This window comes from Mustela erminea, chromosome 15 (genome assembly GCF_009829155.1).
Source record: "Mustela erminea isolate mMusErm1 chromosome 15, mMusErm1.Pri, whole genome shotgun sequence".
Taxonomy (NCBI): Eukaryota; Metazoa; Chordata; class Mammalia; order Carnivora; family Mustelidae; genus Mustela; species Mustela erminea.
In genome coordinates, this window is record NC_045628.1 from 18,017,401 (window position 1) to 18,032,255 (window position 14,855).

General features: G+C 35.2%; 1 protein-coding gene across 5 annotated transcripts in view; it reads right to left on the reverse strand.

The window, feature by feature from the left end:
• Positions 1-14,855, reverse strand: part of GPC5 (glypican 5) — a 1,399,440-nt gene that overhangs the window by 926,302 nt on the left and 458,283 nt on the right. For all 5 annotated transcript variants that reach the window (XM_032314680.1, XM_032314683.1, XM_032314682.1 and 2 more), the window contains exon 6: positions 13,505-13,625. In XM_032314680.1, the coding sequence (XP_032170571.1) occupies positions 13,505-13,625 (121 nt within the window). The remainder of the gene's footprint in view (positions 1-13,504; positions 13,626-14,855) is intronic.

Below are 14,855 nucleotides of genomic sequence, written 5' to 3' on the forward strand. Positions count from 1 at the left end.
ATGAACTCGAATTAACATCCAGAAAAAGGGGATACCTGCATGGCTCAGTTGGTTAAGTGGTTAGTTAAGCTGGTGCCTTCAGCTCAGGTCATGATCACAGGGTCCTAGGATCTAGCCCACATCCTGGCTCCTTGCTCAGCAGGGAGTCTGTCTCCCTCTGCCTGCCTCTTCCCCTGCTTGTTCTCTTTCTCTCTTTGTCTCTCTCTTGATCTCTGACAAATAAATAAATAAAATCTTTTTTTTTTTTAATCCAGAAAAAGCTAAAGAAGAGGTTTCTCTGGAGATTTTATCCAGCACAAAGAACAGCCACATTTAAGCCAAAAAATATCAGCAAAGTTTGTGAGATATGGCTTAATAACCAGAGTCAGAATAGAAAAACAAATTTAGGGTCAGAATAATAAAGAACAACAGACTAACCAAGATATCTGGGTAGAGGGAAAGAGGCCACTGTTGGTATTATCTAATATCCCAGTTTTTTAATTCCTTGATTTTTTTTTTCCTCTAAAGAAGTGCTCTCATAAGTCAGTTACAGAGTGCCAAGGAGAATACAGGAGTACACATGTTCTTTGTCAGAAAAAAAACTGAGACATAATGGATAAATGGATAACCAGGACTTTAAGAAAAAATAGATAAAATTGGTTTTTTTGCAAGTAAAAATAATAATAATTTGTTGTTGTTTTTATTTAAATTCAATTAGCCAACCTATAGTACATCATTAGTTTCTGATAGAGTGTTCAATGATTCATTGGTTGCATACAAGTCCCAGTGCTCCTCTGATCACATGCCCTCCTTAATGCATATTACTCAGTTACCCCATTCCCCATGCATCTACCTTTCCACAACCCTCAATTTATTTACCAGAGTCAAGAGTCTCTCATGGTTTGTCTCCCTCTCTGATTTCTTTCGATGCAATTTTTCCTCCCTTTCCCTATGTTCCTCTGCACTATTCCTTATAGCCACATATGAGTGAAACCATATGTAAATTATCTTTCTCTGCTTAACTTACTTCACTTAGCATAATCCCCTCCAGTTCCAACCATTTTGACACAAATGGTATTTATCCTTCCTCATGGCTGAGTAATGTTCCATTGTGTATATGGACCACATCTTCTTTATCCATTCATCTGTTGAAGGCTATCTCACTTCCTTCCACAGTTTGGCTATTGAGGACATTGCTGCTATGAACAATGGGGTGCATGTGTCCCTTCTTTTCATCACATCTCTATCTTTGGGATAAATACCCAGTAGTGCAATTCCTCGATCATAGGGTAGCTCTATTTTTAACATCCTGAGGAACCTCCATACTGTTTTCCAGAGTGGGTGTACCAGCTTGCATTCCCACCAACAGTGTAAAAGGGTTTCCTTTTCTCTACATCTTCACCAGCATTTGTTGTTCCTTGTCATGTTAATTTTAGCCATTTTAGCTGGTGTAAGGTGGTATTTCACTGTGGTTTGATTTGTATTTCCCTGATGGCAAGTGATATGGATCATTTTTTTTTCATGTGTCTGTTAGCCATCTGTATGTCTTCTTTGGAGAAGTATCTGTTTCTATGAGGCTAGGATTACTTTGATCCCCAAACCAAACAAAGACCCCACCATAAAGGAGAATTACAGACCAATATCCCTGATGAACAGGGATGCCAAAATACTCACCAAGATATTAGCAAATAGTATCCAACAGTACATTAAAAGGATTACTCACCACAACCAGGTGGGATTTATTCCTGGGATGCAAAGGTGATTCAATATTCACAAATCAACCTACGTGATAGATCACATTAGTAAAAGAAAAGACAACAACAATATGATCCTCTCAACTGAAGCAGAAAAAGCCTTTGACAAAATACAGCATTCTTGATTAAAACTCTTCAAAGTATAGGGATAGAGGGAACATACCTCAATATCATAAAAACCATCTATGAAAAGCCCATAGCGAGTATCAGTCTCAATGGTGAAAAACTGAGAGCTTTTCCCTTAAGGTCAGGAACATGGCAGGGATGCCCACTCTCACAACTATTACTCAACATAGTACTAGAAGTCCTAGCCTCAGCATTCAGACAACAAAAAGAAATAAAGGGAATTCAAATTGACAACGAAGAAGTCAAACTCTCTCTTCACAGATGCCATGATACTATGTGGAAAAAAACCCAAAGATGTGGAAAACCCAAAGAATGCACCCCAAAATTGTTGTTGTTGTTTTTAAAGAGAAAATGAAAGGCCTAGAATTAACAGTTGGAAGAACTGAAACAATGAGGAGTATATCTGTGGGAAGAGTAGATGTCAGGTTTGTGTAGAAGAGGTGAGCAATTAATTAGCTAATGAGGCTGGAGATGTGGAAGACAAGATCATGCAGGTCCAGATAAGCCATGATGTAGGGTTTCTCTTTCGTTTTTACAATTATATTTATATTTATCAGAGTAACAAACACATCTAGTAGAAAACTGAGTAATACCAAAAGGCTTATGTTAAGAAAAGATAGCATTTCTCTGCCAAGCACTTTATATACCAGTTTCCTGCTCCTATAAACTGTAATAATCAACCTGATTAATTTTGCTAGCATTAGCCTTACATGCCTATGCAACTTTTAATAAATAGGTAGTTTTTCTGTTTCTTCATTGTCAATTCTTGATAATAGTTACTGATTTTCCATAACACCAAATTTCGATTCCTTTTTGTCATCCAAATAATATAGCTTTAGCAAAGTTTTGATTACTGTAATGTTTACAAATACATTATTTACTTCAGAGCTAGTGTATTATGATTATATTTCTTTTCCGATAAAGCTTTTATTCCACCATAATCTATAATTGCCATGATATCTATCAGTTACATAGCATGCCTTGCATCTATCACATCTTTCTATGTATGTATCTTATTTTTTCCTTAAATGTTTTAGCAGATCTATCAAATGCTGAGTTATTTCTTTTCCATACATTCCAAAATATCACTTTAAGCTGAATTCTTTTCCTTTTTAGCTTACAAATTTCCCTGCCATAGTCAACTTTTCCCAAACTGATGTTTTCAATATAAGTTTCCTAAACCCCATTATCTTATTATTTCTTGATCACTCCCTTTGCCAACAGCTTTCTACAAAAGGTATAGCAAAATATGTATTTGTGTACGCTTACTAATCTGAAAATCTTTTAAATTTATTCTATACTTAATAGCTAGTTTAGCTGGGTATTGAATTTCAGGTCAGAAATGAGTTGTCTCATAATTTGAAGGTATGGCTTTTCCTTTTTTGTCTAGTATTCCTGTCAATAAGAAATTATAAGTCTAACAGCTATCTTTGCATGAATTTCTGTGTATTTTTTTGGTTGTTTTCTTTCACTGGAAGATTTTAATATCTTCTTTTCAGTATTCAGAAATTTCACAATTATTGTGGATGGTGTATGTTTCATTCATTGTTGATGGTCACTTGGTAGGTTCCATTTGGAGTCTCGAGTCCTTAATTCTGAAGAAAAATATTTGATAAATTTCTTCTATTAGTTTGATTCTCTTATGTGAAATTCTTATATTACTTGGATCTCCTGGAGTGAAATTCTAATGTCACATCACTTTATTATTTTCATTTACTATTTACAATTACTCTTTGGTGTGTGTGTTGTTATGTTTTAGGATACTTCCTTGGTTTTATCTTCAAAACCCTTCCAATGAGTTCAATTTAAAGATATTAGGAAAAGACACGAAGATCCCATGGTGGAGTAATCAGAAACTTGGATGGGAAATCACAGAGGGAGCACAAAGAGATGATCAAAGGCATAGATAAGTAATATTAAATGCTCAAGAGAAATGACAACTGCTAAAAGGCTATTAAGTTCTGAACAACAAGAAAAAGATAATTAGTGAAATTAGCAAGAGCATTTCAGTGGAATGATGGAGGCAACAATCAGATCATAGTGTGTTAGGAAATAACAATAAATGGGTCAGCAAGTAAAAGGGGAAAGACTGATAAAACTTCAGAGACATTCAGATATTAAAAAAAATTATTTGGCACAGTATTAGCAAAGCTATCAAGATCAGGCAGGATAAACCTTCAATATTCTAATAGTTATTATCAGCATAAGAGACTATTCCATATACAAATGAATATTGATGTCCAAAAAAAATAATGAAAAATATTTGTTAATATTTTTATGTAAATAGAGTCACACAATGTGTGATCTTTTGTGATGGTTTCTTTTACCTATCATGTTTTCAAGGTTCTTCTATGTTGTAGCATTTTATTCATATCCATATCCAAATGCTTTTCATTGCTGAACAAAGTTTCATTTTATGGATATATAATATTTTATTTATCCATTCATCAATTGATGAATGTTTGCATGGTTTCCATTTTTTGGATATTATGAATGATGCTGCTATCAAGATTCATGTACAGGTTTTTGTGTGAATACATATTTTCTTTTCTCTTGGGTATAAAGCTGAGAGTAAAATTTCTGGCTCATATGGTAACTCTATGTTTAGCCTTCCACAAATCTATCTAATAATCAAAGTAGTTGCATGAGTTTATTTTCCACCAGCGGTATTTGAGAGTTTCACTTTTGGGGTGCCTGAGTGGCTCAGATGTTAGGTGGCTGCCTCAGCTTAGGTCATGATCCCAGGATTCTGGGATCTAGCTCCACATCTGGCTCCCTGCTCAGTGGGAGCCTTGCTTCTCCCTCTTCCACTCCCTAGCTTGTGTTCCCTCCCTCACTGTGTCTCTATCTGCAGTCAAATGATCTACCACTGAGCTATACCCCCACTGTGTCTCTCTCTGGCAAATAAATAAAAATCTTTTTTTTTTTTTTTTTTTTTTTTTTTAAAGAGCTTCAGGGGCACCTGGGTGGCTCAGTGGTCTAAAGCCTCTGCCTTCGGTCAGGTCATGATCCCAGGGTCCTGGGATGGAGCCCCACATCAGGCTCTCTGCTCAGCAGGGAGCCTGTTTCTCCCTCTCTCTCTGCCTGCCTCTCTGCCTACTTGTGATCTCTGTCTGTCAAATAAATAAATAAAATTTTTAAAAAAATAAATAATAAAAAATTTAAAAAGAGCTTCACTTTCTCTACATGATACCACACTTGTGATTTTTTAATATTTTTGATTATATAACAAAAGATGTTAATTAAGGTGACTATAGACATACAACGAGTACCTACAGAAGATGGAATTTAGTGATATGCCTTGTCCTAACTCAAAACTCGCACTCTTTAGTATATTGCTGCATTGTGGCCAGTGTGTTTTACTGAAATAAAAGGGATTTGTTTTGTTTGGGGATTTTTTTTCTCTTTCCTTTTCTTTTTTTCTTTCTTTCTTTCTTTTTTCTTTTTTTTTTTTTTTTAGGTTCTTTGACATTACTGAATGGATAGATGTAACTGTCAAAGGCATCATTTTTTTCACCTTTTCTAGTTTCTGCCATACACTTATCTTTTAGATTTCACAATTCCTGAAAATATTTAAATCCCAGTAATTTCAATTTTTATAATAAATCTGAATTTTTGTGGGAAGTGGCTATAATTCAGAATGTCACTTTTTTAAATAAACCACATTTCATGGTTATATTTTAAACAGAAAGATTTAAAGTCTTAGCCTATAAATGGCTAATCACCAAAATATAAAGTGTAAAATTTCTAGTGTTCAAATTCCTTTGATGTATTTGACAAACAGAAAACCTGGTAGATAAATGGTGCAAATCTTAATAGGTAATAATAATATGTAAGATCAGCAGCAGCCAAGTGAATATAAAGTAAAATATTATCCAACATAGAACAATCACATACACTCCAAAAAAAAAAAAAAATCAATGGCCAATCCAAATCCTTTCATTTCCAGTTGATTGTACACTAATTGAAATGGTTGGTTTTATGCTGACAATTGATTTTTTTAATGAAATGGACAATAGTGAAGTCAGTGCATTATACTACACACTCCAGAAAGCAACCTTCCATTGAATTTACTCACACCAACTAATTGCTATATTAGATGGTCATTCAATGTTATTGAGCACATTTCAAATACTTTCGTCTGAATCAGAAGATAACTAAATGTGTTTTGGTTACTACTGCACTGCTAATATAAAATCACAGGTGTCTTTCTTTCTGGAATTTTAATATGGTAATCCTGGGGACGTGACACTGCTGTGTCACGAGATGAGGACGAAGGAGTCAAGGTGCTGTGGTGAATTCCCTGAGCAAGAAAAGGAGTCTGTAGAAGTAAAGGAAATCCACAGAATCAGCTGACATCCCTGACTAATCAATTATGATTGACTGGTCCTGCATCTCTGCAATAAACTCTTACTAATAAGAAGTTTCTAAAATGTGAATTAGAATAAGTATTTTCATGAAAAAAGCTTAGATAATTTTCAGAATTCAGAAACTGACATACTAAAAATCTTGTTTATTTATTTTTTTTTATTTATAGACACTAACCTTAAAACTATCCATTATGATTTAAATCAGAACCTCTGCTTTACTCTATCACAGCTCTAAAGTTACTATTTATCATATCGGTATTCTAGGAATAAAATGGGAAAAAAGAAAAGAGGCAATTTACTACCGTCTTTTCCGACATGAAATAAGAGAGTTCTCATCTCTGCTTGAACCCAGTAGGTTGTGATTATTGAAATACATATTATAAAATGTCTATATACTTTGTAGTTTTAAGCAAATGGTTATGATTATTGCTTTTTCTCACATTTAAAAACCAAATTTATTTTATACATGAAGACATATTTCCAAAGAAGTTTTAGTCTCTATAAAAATGAATATTTAATAGAAACTGATAATATTCTCTTATGTATTGGAATTATTAGGTTTGAAGAAATAAAATGTTACTTAAATCTAGTACTTTTAACAACACTGTAGCGTTTATTGGTTTTGCAATAAAAGAATTATAGAAAATTGCTGTGATATTACTTTTTATGTTTCATATTGAAAGTAGGTAAAGTAATTTCTGAGCAGTGGGTCATTATCATTCATAACTAACCATACTCAGCAGTTAGGCTTTTAACTGCTGATATCATTTTGGGTTTTTTTTTTTTTTAGGAAAAATGATATATGTTATTTAATCTTTAAAGATAAGCTGCTGCAAAAATTATTTTTTGCTGACAACTTTGCCCTAAACAAACTTAGTCAATATCAATGAGAAGTTTTAAAATAAGTTTGCTAAGAGAAAAAAAATCTGAATTAAATTTTTCAATCATATCCTCAGTCAATATACTAAGAAATCAAGTATTATTTCTAATCTATTATCAAAGGGCAATTCAGTCTAGGAAAGTTCATGTAAACTCTTTAAAAATTCTCCTTTTAGAAAATTCCTCACTAGCTCTTGACTGTGCCAATCTTCAATGGTACAAGCACTGTCTCCCTATAGTGGGGGCTTTAAAATATAGGAAATTTCTGGAATGTTGACACAATGGCTTCTCCAGAGAAAGGGGCTGAATGACAGATGGTGAAAGGCCAAGCATTACTTTCCTCTTTTCTCCACTGTTCCTGTTTCCAACTCACAAGGATTTACAGAGTCAGTAAGGGGTCTTTGAAATGCCTGAGATATTCCCTGAGGATCAAGCTATAATCCCTAAATCCCCATTTACATCAGATCTCCAGAGCAACTTTTTTTTTTTTTTTTTGGTAGGATTTAAAAATAGAACACTTTTCCTAAACAATGAAATAAAATTAAAGTTGTTTTTGCTAGGTCCTTTCTTTAGGAAGCCTTGAAACTAAAAACTATTTTCCAATTAAGATATATTTTTGCCATACTTGGGAGTACCCACAGGTACTATCAGCTCAAACTAACATGCCTAAAGGACTGTTTAAAGGATTACTACCTTTGTCTTTAGAATTCCATGTGATTTTCCCACCACCAATGTGTGGTCACTGCCAAATTCCCAACTACACCCTGGACATGCTGTGAAAGTGGACAGATATCCCGTGCTTCATGTGTAAATTCCTGCAACTTTTTTGGATTAAAATCTAGTAGTACTTATTAAAATACTTAAAATTATCAACAGGCCAATTCTTGGTTATAACATCTAAAAATAAAAGGGGGAAAAGTTGTAAAAAGATTCATCTTTGGGAATATTCCTATTAGCAGTATTTGTTATTGTGAAAAATGGTAAGAACTTAAATATCAAAATTTAGTTTGGTATTACATAAAGTTATAGTCTTTCCATATGATAGAGCAATGTACATGCACTAGCAACGATATTGCAGAATATTTTCTGCTATGGAAACAAACATGTTATATGTTATTAAGGGAGTTCTTTGGGACACAAAACTAAATCACTCTTTGATCTCATTTTGTTTTATTTTAAAAAAGTCAAAATTTTTATCTAATTGTATGTATAATTAAGTACAGCAAAATCCTACAAGACTTATTTCCTGAGACTGCTTGCTCTTTTAGATGTGTTTAGAACATTTATTTTCCACATTTTTTGTAAAGTTTTCTAAAATAATAAAATTCAATTTCTTATAATGAACATTGATTATTCTTCAGTAAAAGAAAAGTTAATGTTATTAAATACCTTGTCTGTCCTACACCAACTGTCTAAGTAGGTACATGGTATCATATACATTTAATAAATGTTTTCTCTGTTCCTACATTTTTGGAATACACATCTTTTGTATGATTCTGCTTTTTTATATTCTCCCTTAAAATTTTTGCTGTGAATTAATTCTCCAACAAGAAGGCGAAAACCTCATAGTCCACAACTTAAATACTATCTAACACTGATGCTCCGAAGTACATTCCCTCTGCTCTGTGGCTGCCCCCGAGCTCTGGATGTTCCTCTCGGGAGTCTGAGGCATTTCAAATGTTGCAGAACCATAACTAATCAGCCCCAAAAACTTAAACCCCAGACTTGCTCCATTTCCAGAATTCCTTGTTTCATTTAATGACACTATCACCCCACCAAGAGTAGTTCTTACCCTTGTTCTCTCACTCTCTATCCCATTCCCAATCCATCAACAAATCTTAGTTAACTCTCCTTCCTGTATTTATGGAAATCTCCTGGCTTCTCATGGTGACCACTCTTCTTATTCTAGTCCCAATCACCATGATCTTTTTGCCTTTGTTGCTTACTTCCTCTATTTTTGCTCTTCTTCTACTTTGGTCCATTTTCCAAAGTGAAGACTAAATTATCTTTATGAAACACTAATTAAATTATATCACCCTCTCCCGGATAAAATCTAAACTCTCTGCTAGGGTCTACCAAATTCCCCTTAATTCAGAATATATCTCTCTTTCTCTCTCCTTCACTCACTCTATTGTGGCCACATGCCCTTAAGTTTGTTCTGTGAATACAATAAACCTATTTCTACCACAGGTCCTTTGAACGTAGTATTCCTTGTGCCCCACACACAGTTCTCCTGGATTTTTCAGATTCCCTTCCTCTCCTTCTTCAGTATCAACCCAAACATCCCCCTTTTGGTGGCCTCCATGGGGACACTCTTCTTAAGTACATTTTCCTACCTCATACCATTTTGTTTTCTTTATATTTGTCAGCTACAGTTACTGTACTTACATATTTTTTCCTAGAATGTAAATCTCATGTGAACAGAGTTGTATCAGCTTTGTTCACCACTTTAACTTGAGTGCCTCGTACAGATGAAGGTCTATAGTAGAAGCCCAATAAGTACTGATTGAATATTTGAATAAATTAATTATTAAGACTTTAAATTGTAGGGGGAGACAAACCATGAGAGACTGTGGACCCTAAGAAACAAACTGAGGGTTTTGGAGGGGCAGGGAGTGAGGGTTGGGTGAGCCTGGTGGAGGGTATTATGAAGGGCATGTATTGCATGGAACACTGGGTGTGATGCATAAACAATAAATACTGGAACACTGAAAAGAAATAAAATAAAATGGGAAAAAAAGATATTTAAAAAGTACCATTTTTCAAAGCAAAGTTCCTACCCACTTGTTTAGTGACTGTAATTGCAGAGGTTACATGGTAGAAAATGAGGTGCCGCTCAATGACAGGCCAAAAAGAAAGGTGTTTGGAGGCTAATGAATGGAACCAATTTTTGCTAATAAATGTGGTTGGCTTCTTTCCATATATTTAACAGGGGAAAAGGACAAGAGGAACATTAGCTTATCCTTATGATGACAGATGTCATTTTCACTGTTAAATGCACTTAATACCCATCACAATAAGAAAGATGGAATTCTGTGGAAACATAAATAAGTGATCATCTAAATCTGCAGATTAGATTCTGAAATATATTCCTACCTTTACTTCCTCCCTTTGTCTCACACTCCTCCCAAATTAAGAAGTTATCGCTTATAGAAGACAATTTTCTGAAACTTTTCAGACCTGACACTGTGCTAGGTCTTTATAATTCCTCCTTCATAGTGACAGTATAATAGCCATCCCCACAAGGGCACACATGTATGATTAGCAGTCAGAAGCCTAGCAAAATCAAAAACGTCTCTTCATCTTCGGGACAGCTGGTTTAGGAGAGAACACGTTCTAAGCCATTAAAGGTGAATATTTTCGCGACACCTGTACAAAATGACTTTCTGCTATCTTCTCTAAAAACCTAGATTTCAATCCTCATCCTATAGCCTTTAAGAGATAGACCTCAAAGGTAGCATTTTATATCATACCCTTTTATAGCACTGGAACAAAACTTGAGCATGAATAATTGGAGATCTGTACACTCATAGAAAGATGAAAGAATTGGGTTCAATTTAACACAGGAGCTAAAGAAAAAAAGGAAAAAAAAAGTGGGATTATTTCCCTCTGACATCTTGAAAAGGATATGGCTTTAAAACCAATGAAAGAAGAAGACAGTGATGTTCTCTTGGATGGGTTACATACCAGCAACCCTCTTCCTAAGAGTTTTTATAAACCTTTATATTTTGATTATCTACTTATTTCTTTGTGAATATGTTTTCTTGTATCTGTAGATGCTTTCCTAAATAGCAGCTCCAACCTCATTACTTATAACAAGGTTTCCATCATGTGTATGTTCCACAAAGTTTGAACACGCACCTACTGGACAAGTGTATTTACATATTTCTACATTACACACATGTGCCATTGCATTGTTATCTATTTTACACACTTTCCTACAAGCGAATAAATTAACATAATGAGATAGCATAAATGGACACTGAAGTTCATTTTTCCTTCCTGCCATCCAGTGGACCGGTTTGTGCACTCTCTGGGGGAATGCTTAACCCACTTTGGAGACCACTAAGATTTTATCTCAAAGAGAGGAACCAGTTCTCTTGATCTTATGAGCAATGTGCACTAGAATTTCGAATAGTCTAGATCTGCATACCTCATTATACCATGTTACAGTGCACGATGCTATGAGGTACCAGCGAGACCAGGCATTTGTTCCTCCAGCTGCAGGTAATGCTGTTGGCTGCTGGTAACTCAGAGCTAAGGTAACACTCCCCTGCCTTCACTCTAATAGCCCTCATCTAATTACTGGTCCAATAACCCACCTCCTTGTTTCAATTCAGGTCAACTGGAAAGTGCTGTCCTAGCTTCAGAGTTCCTACTGGATTCAGAAGAAGATTCCATTATTACTGCAAATATGGTTCAATTGCTTTCTCTCTCTCTACAGTGCTACTTCCTCCAGTACTTTACTGACTGCAAAGGCACCCTGCCAGAAATCTCCTGCACACAGGTCTTTGTTCCAGAGTCTTTCATGTGTTGAGTTCCTAAAAGATTGTTTATTGAGCCATTAGGAAATCATGTATTAATATAATATCCTAAATCTTCCTGAACCCCCATTAGGTTCTCACTGAGTCAAGATTAATTTCACCTAGAGGTCTTCTTTGTTCTTCTTACTATGGAAAATCAAGGCTCCAAAAATTGGACAGGAAGAGTGACCTCCTTCTTCTAAATGCCTAAGTGACATTTACTGATGGGCTTAATATCACAGCTTCTGAGGACAACAGTTCTCCATCCAGATCTTAGCCATTCTGCCCCAGGCTGTGGTCTAGCTCGTACTGCTCACTCTGTTGCTTGATCAATGTCACTTCCGCTCCTGACACAATCCCAATACCACTCAGGTTCAAGAAATGCTAGAGCACTTGGCCTACTAGCAGTATAAGGCAACTATCTACTTTACCTGAGAGGTATCTCTCTGAGAGAAGTGGTTTAGCTCACTAGAGGCTATGAGGTTTAACTCACTAGGAGTCATGACATCACTTTTCTCCTACACTTTCTCAATGGAACTTACTTTTAGTTCTGCCATTGAGGGTGATAGCTGTGTTTTCCCAACGCACCAGTCATAGAATAGCCAAAGTAATCGCTATTGTCTCCTGGAAGGGGGAGATCTATGGTATTGGATATAGGACCTTTAATGCTTACATTTCTTCTGATCAAGACACAGACTTTCATAAAAATGGAATCCTAAGAAGTGGGCCTACATAAACTCAAATTTTGCAGAGCAACTATGAAAAGCATAACAATGACTCTAGTTTGTTTTCTTTTGTTTTGTTTTATTTTGTTTTAGAGAGAGAGAGAATGTGTGCCTGTGTGAGTCAGGGGGAGAGAAGGGTGGGCAGAGGGAGAGAGAGAATCCCAAGCAGGGTCTGTGCCCAGTGTAGAGGCCCACATTAGGCTCAATCTTATGACCTGAGATCATGACTTGAGCCAAGATCGATTTGGATGCTTAACCTACTGAGACACCCAGGCACCCCTAAAGTATTTTAGTATTCATAAAAACTCAGTACTGTTTAGGTATAGTTTCAGATATAGAATATCAGAAATAAGAATCAACTATCCATCCAAGACTTTACTTAGAAAAAATGAAAATATATGCATAGATAAATTGTTATAAAAAGATAAATACCTAGAAAATAGCCCTTCTTAGCCCAAACTCCAATAGATGAAGAATGGAGGGTTGCCATTATAACATGTAACATAATATTTGATTCTAATTAAAAGATTAGTCCAATGAAATGCTCTTTTGATAGACATTTACATGCTTCATACGCTATGTATTAAAAATAGTAGTACACACTTGATTACAGTTTATTAAAGATAAAATATAAGTATTTCATAAATAGTCATTAGGTAGATTGTAAGATAACATATAAAAGGTGATACAGGAAATAAACACAAAAATGCGTTATTATTCATTTATGACTTACCTTTTATTAAAACTGGACCAAAACCCTCACAGCAAGGCTCAGAGAGTTACCTGGAAAGTGACTCCAGTGTCTCCTATGGTCTGCGTTTTCTCTAATTGTCACGGCAGTCCCCACGTCTAACTTCATTCATTGGAAACGAAGCTTCCAAACAAAGATTTTCACTATACTTTGAAATTGTGAGTCTGTGGCTCCTTTTCACAGATACAGACTGCCCTCCATTAAGATACAACTGTACATTGATTCTATACGAAAATTTATCAACAAAATATTTCTAAAACTCTCGATATAATTTATTCAAATAATCATGTTTAGGTAGGACCATCAGATAGGATTAATAGATTTATCACATATAATGGAAAGCAACCACTTATTATTTACCATTGATTATACCAATAAGTAGGATATCCGCACTTACCTGAATAACATGCTTCAGTTTATCAATAATTTGATTTATCACGGGATCAGTTCCTCTGACTTTGACTTCAGGATTTCCAGATTGGGCTTTGATTCCATTGCCAACCACACGCTGAGTATAGCTAACAGAATGAAAAGTGGAAGATATAAGACTTAGTAATCTTCCAGAATATTACAACCACTTCAACATACCTGAGCTCAGAATCTTGCTCTTTTAAGAGTGTACAATCTATTTTTTTTTTCTTGGAACAGACCCTGGTCCAGCTGCACCATTTTTTTTTTTTTTTTTGGTAAAATGCTTACCATGCAAATATAAACTATTCTAATGTTTCTCTCTCAAAAGATGTAACCAAAAATTAATTGTGTTTTAATATTATTTATTAAAAATACTAAAGAAAGCTACTATCCATCTCACTTCATTACCAGATCTTGCTGAATTACACATATGTCTGAATCCATATTATCTTGGTCAATTTACTTTATTTATTTATTTATTTTTAAATATTTTATTTATTTATTTGACAGAGATCACAAGTAGTCAGAGGCAGGCGGGATGGGGAGGGGGGCACAGAGTTGGCCCCCCACCTGAGCAGAAAGCCCAATGCAGGGCTCGATCCCAGGACCCTGGGATCATGACCTGAGCTGAAGGCAGAGGCTTAACTCACTGAGCCACCCAGGTGCCCTCAATTTACTTTATTTTATACAATATATAAATGAGTCCCAATGTTATTTTTTAAATATTGGACTATAAAAGTCAAAACTATGAACATCATAAATAACTAAAACTGGCAAAATATTTTGCAAGCAGAAAAAACACAATCTTTCATCAACATTTATCTGAACTAGTAAATCATGTTGTATGTAATAGGGGGTCTTCATAGGTGGTTAAAGTCATTGCAAATTACTATCTTCCTAAAATGATAATTTAGATTCATCAGTCACAATGCTAGGAATAAAGGAGATGTTCAGTATGCTACTGGAATAGGTAGAAGGAATGGTATCTGCCATGTGAGAGGTTAGGGATCAGGTGACATCCCAGCAGGAGAAATGGCAAAGGCCTAAGAATAACACACACAGGGAAGAATAGCTAGGGTTCTATTTACAAAGAGTACAAATAGGGAAAAGTAAGAGATAGGAGGCCATGCCCTAAACATTCCATACTCTTTCCATTTAAGACTCTCCTCTGAGTCATCTGTTTAAATAGAAGCCATGATAAAGTGGCCTCAGAGACTTTTCAGCAAGCATTTTCACATTGCGCTTAATGTAATATTTCTTCCTTCTATTTGAGCAGCGTATCACAGCTATCCACATGAACCCTCTGGACTTTCCACAGCAATGGAAGCTCTTTGAAA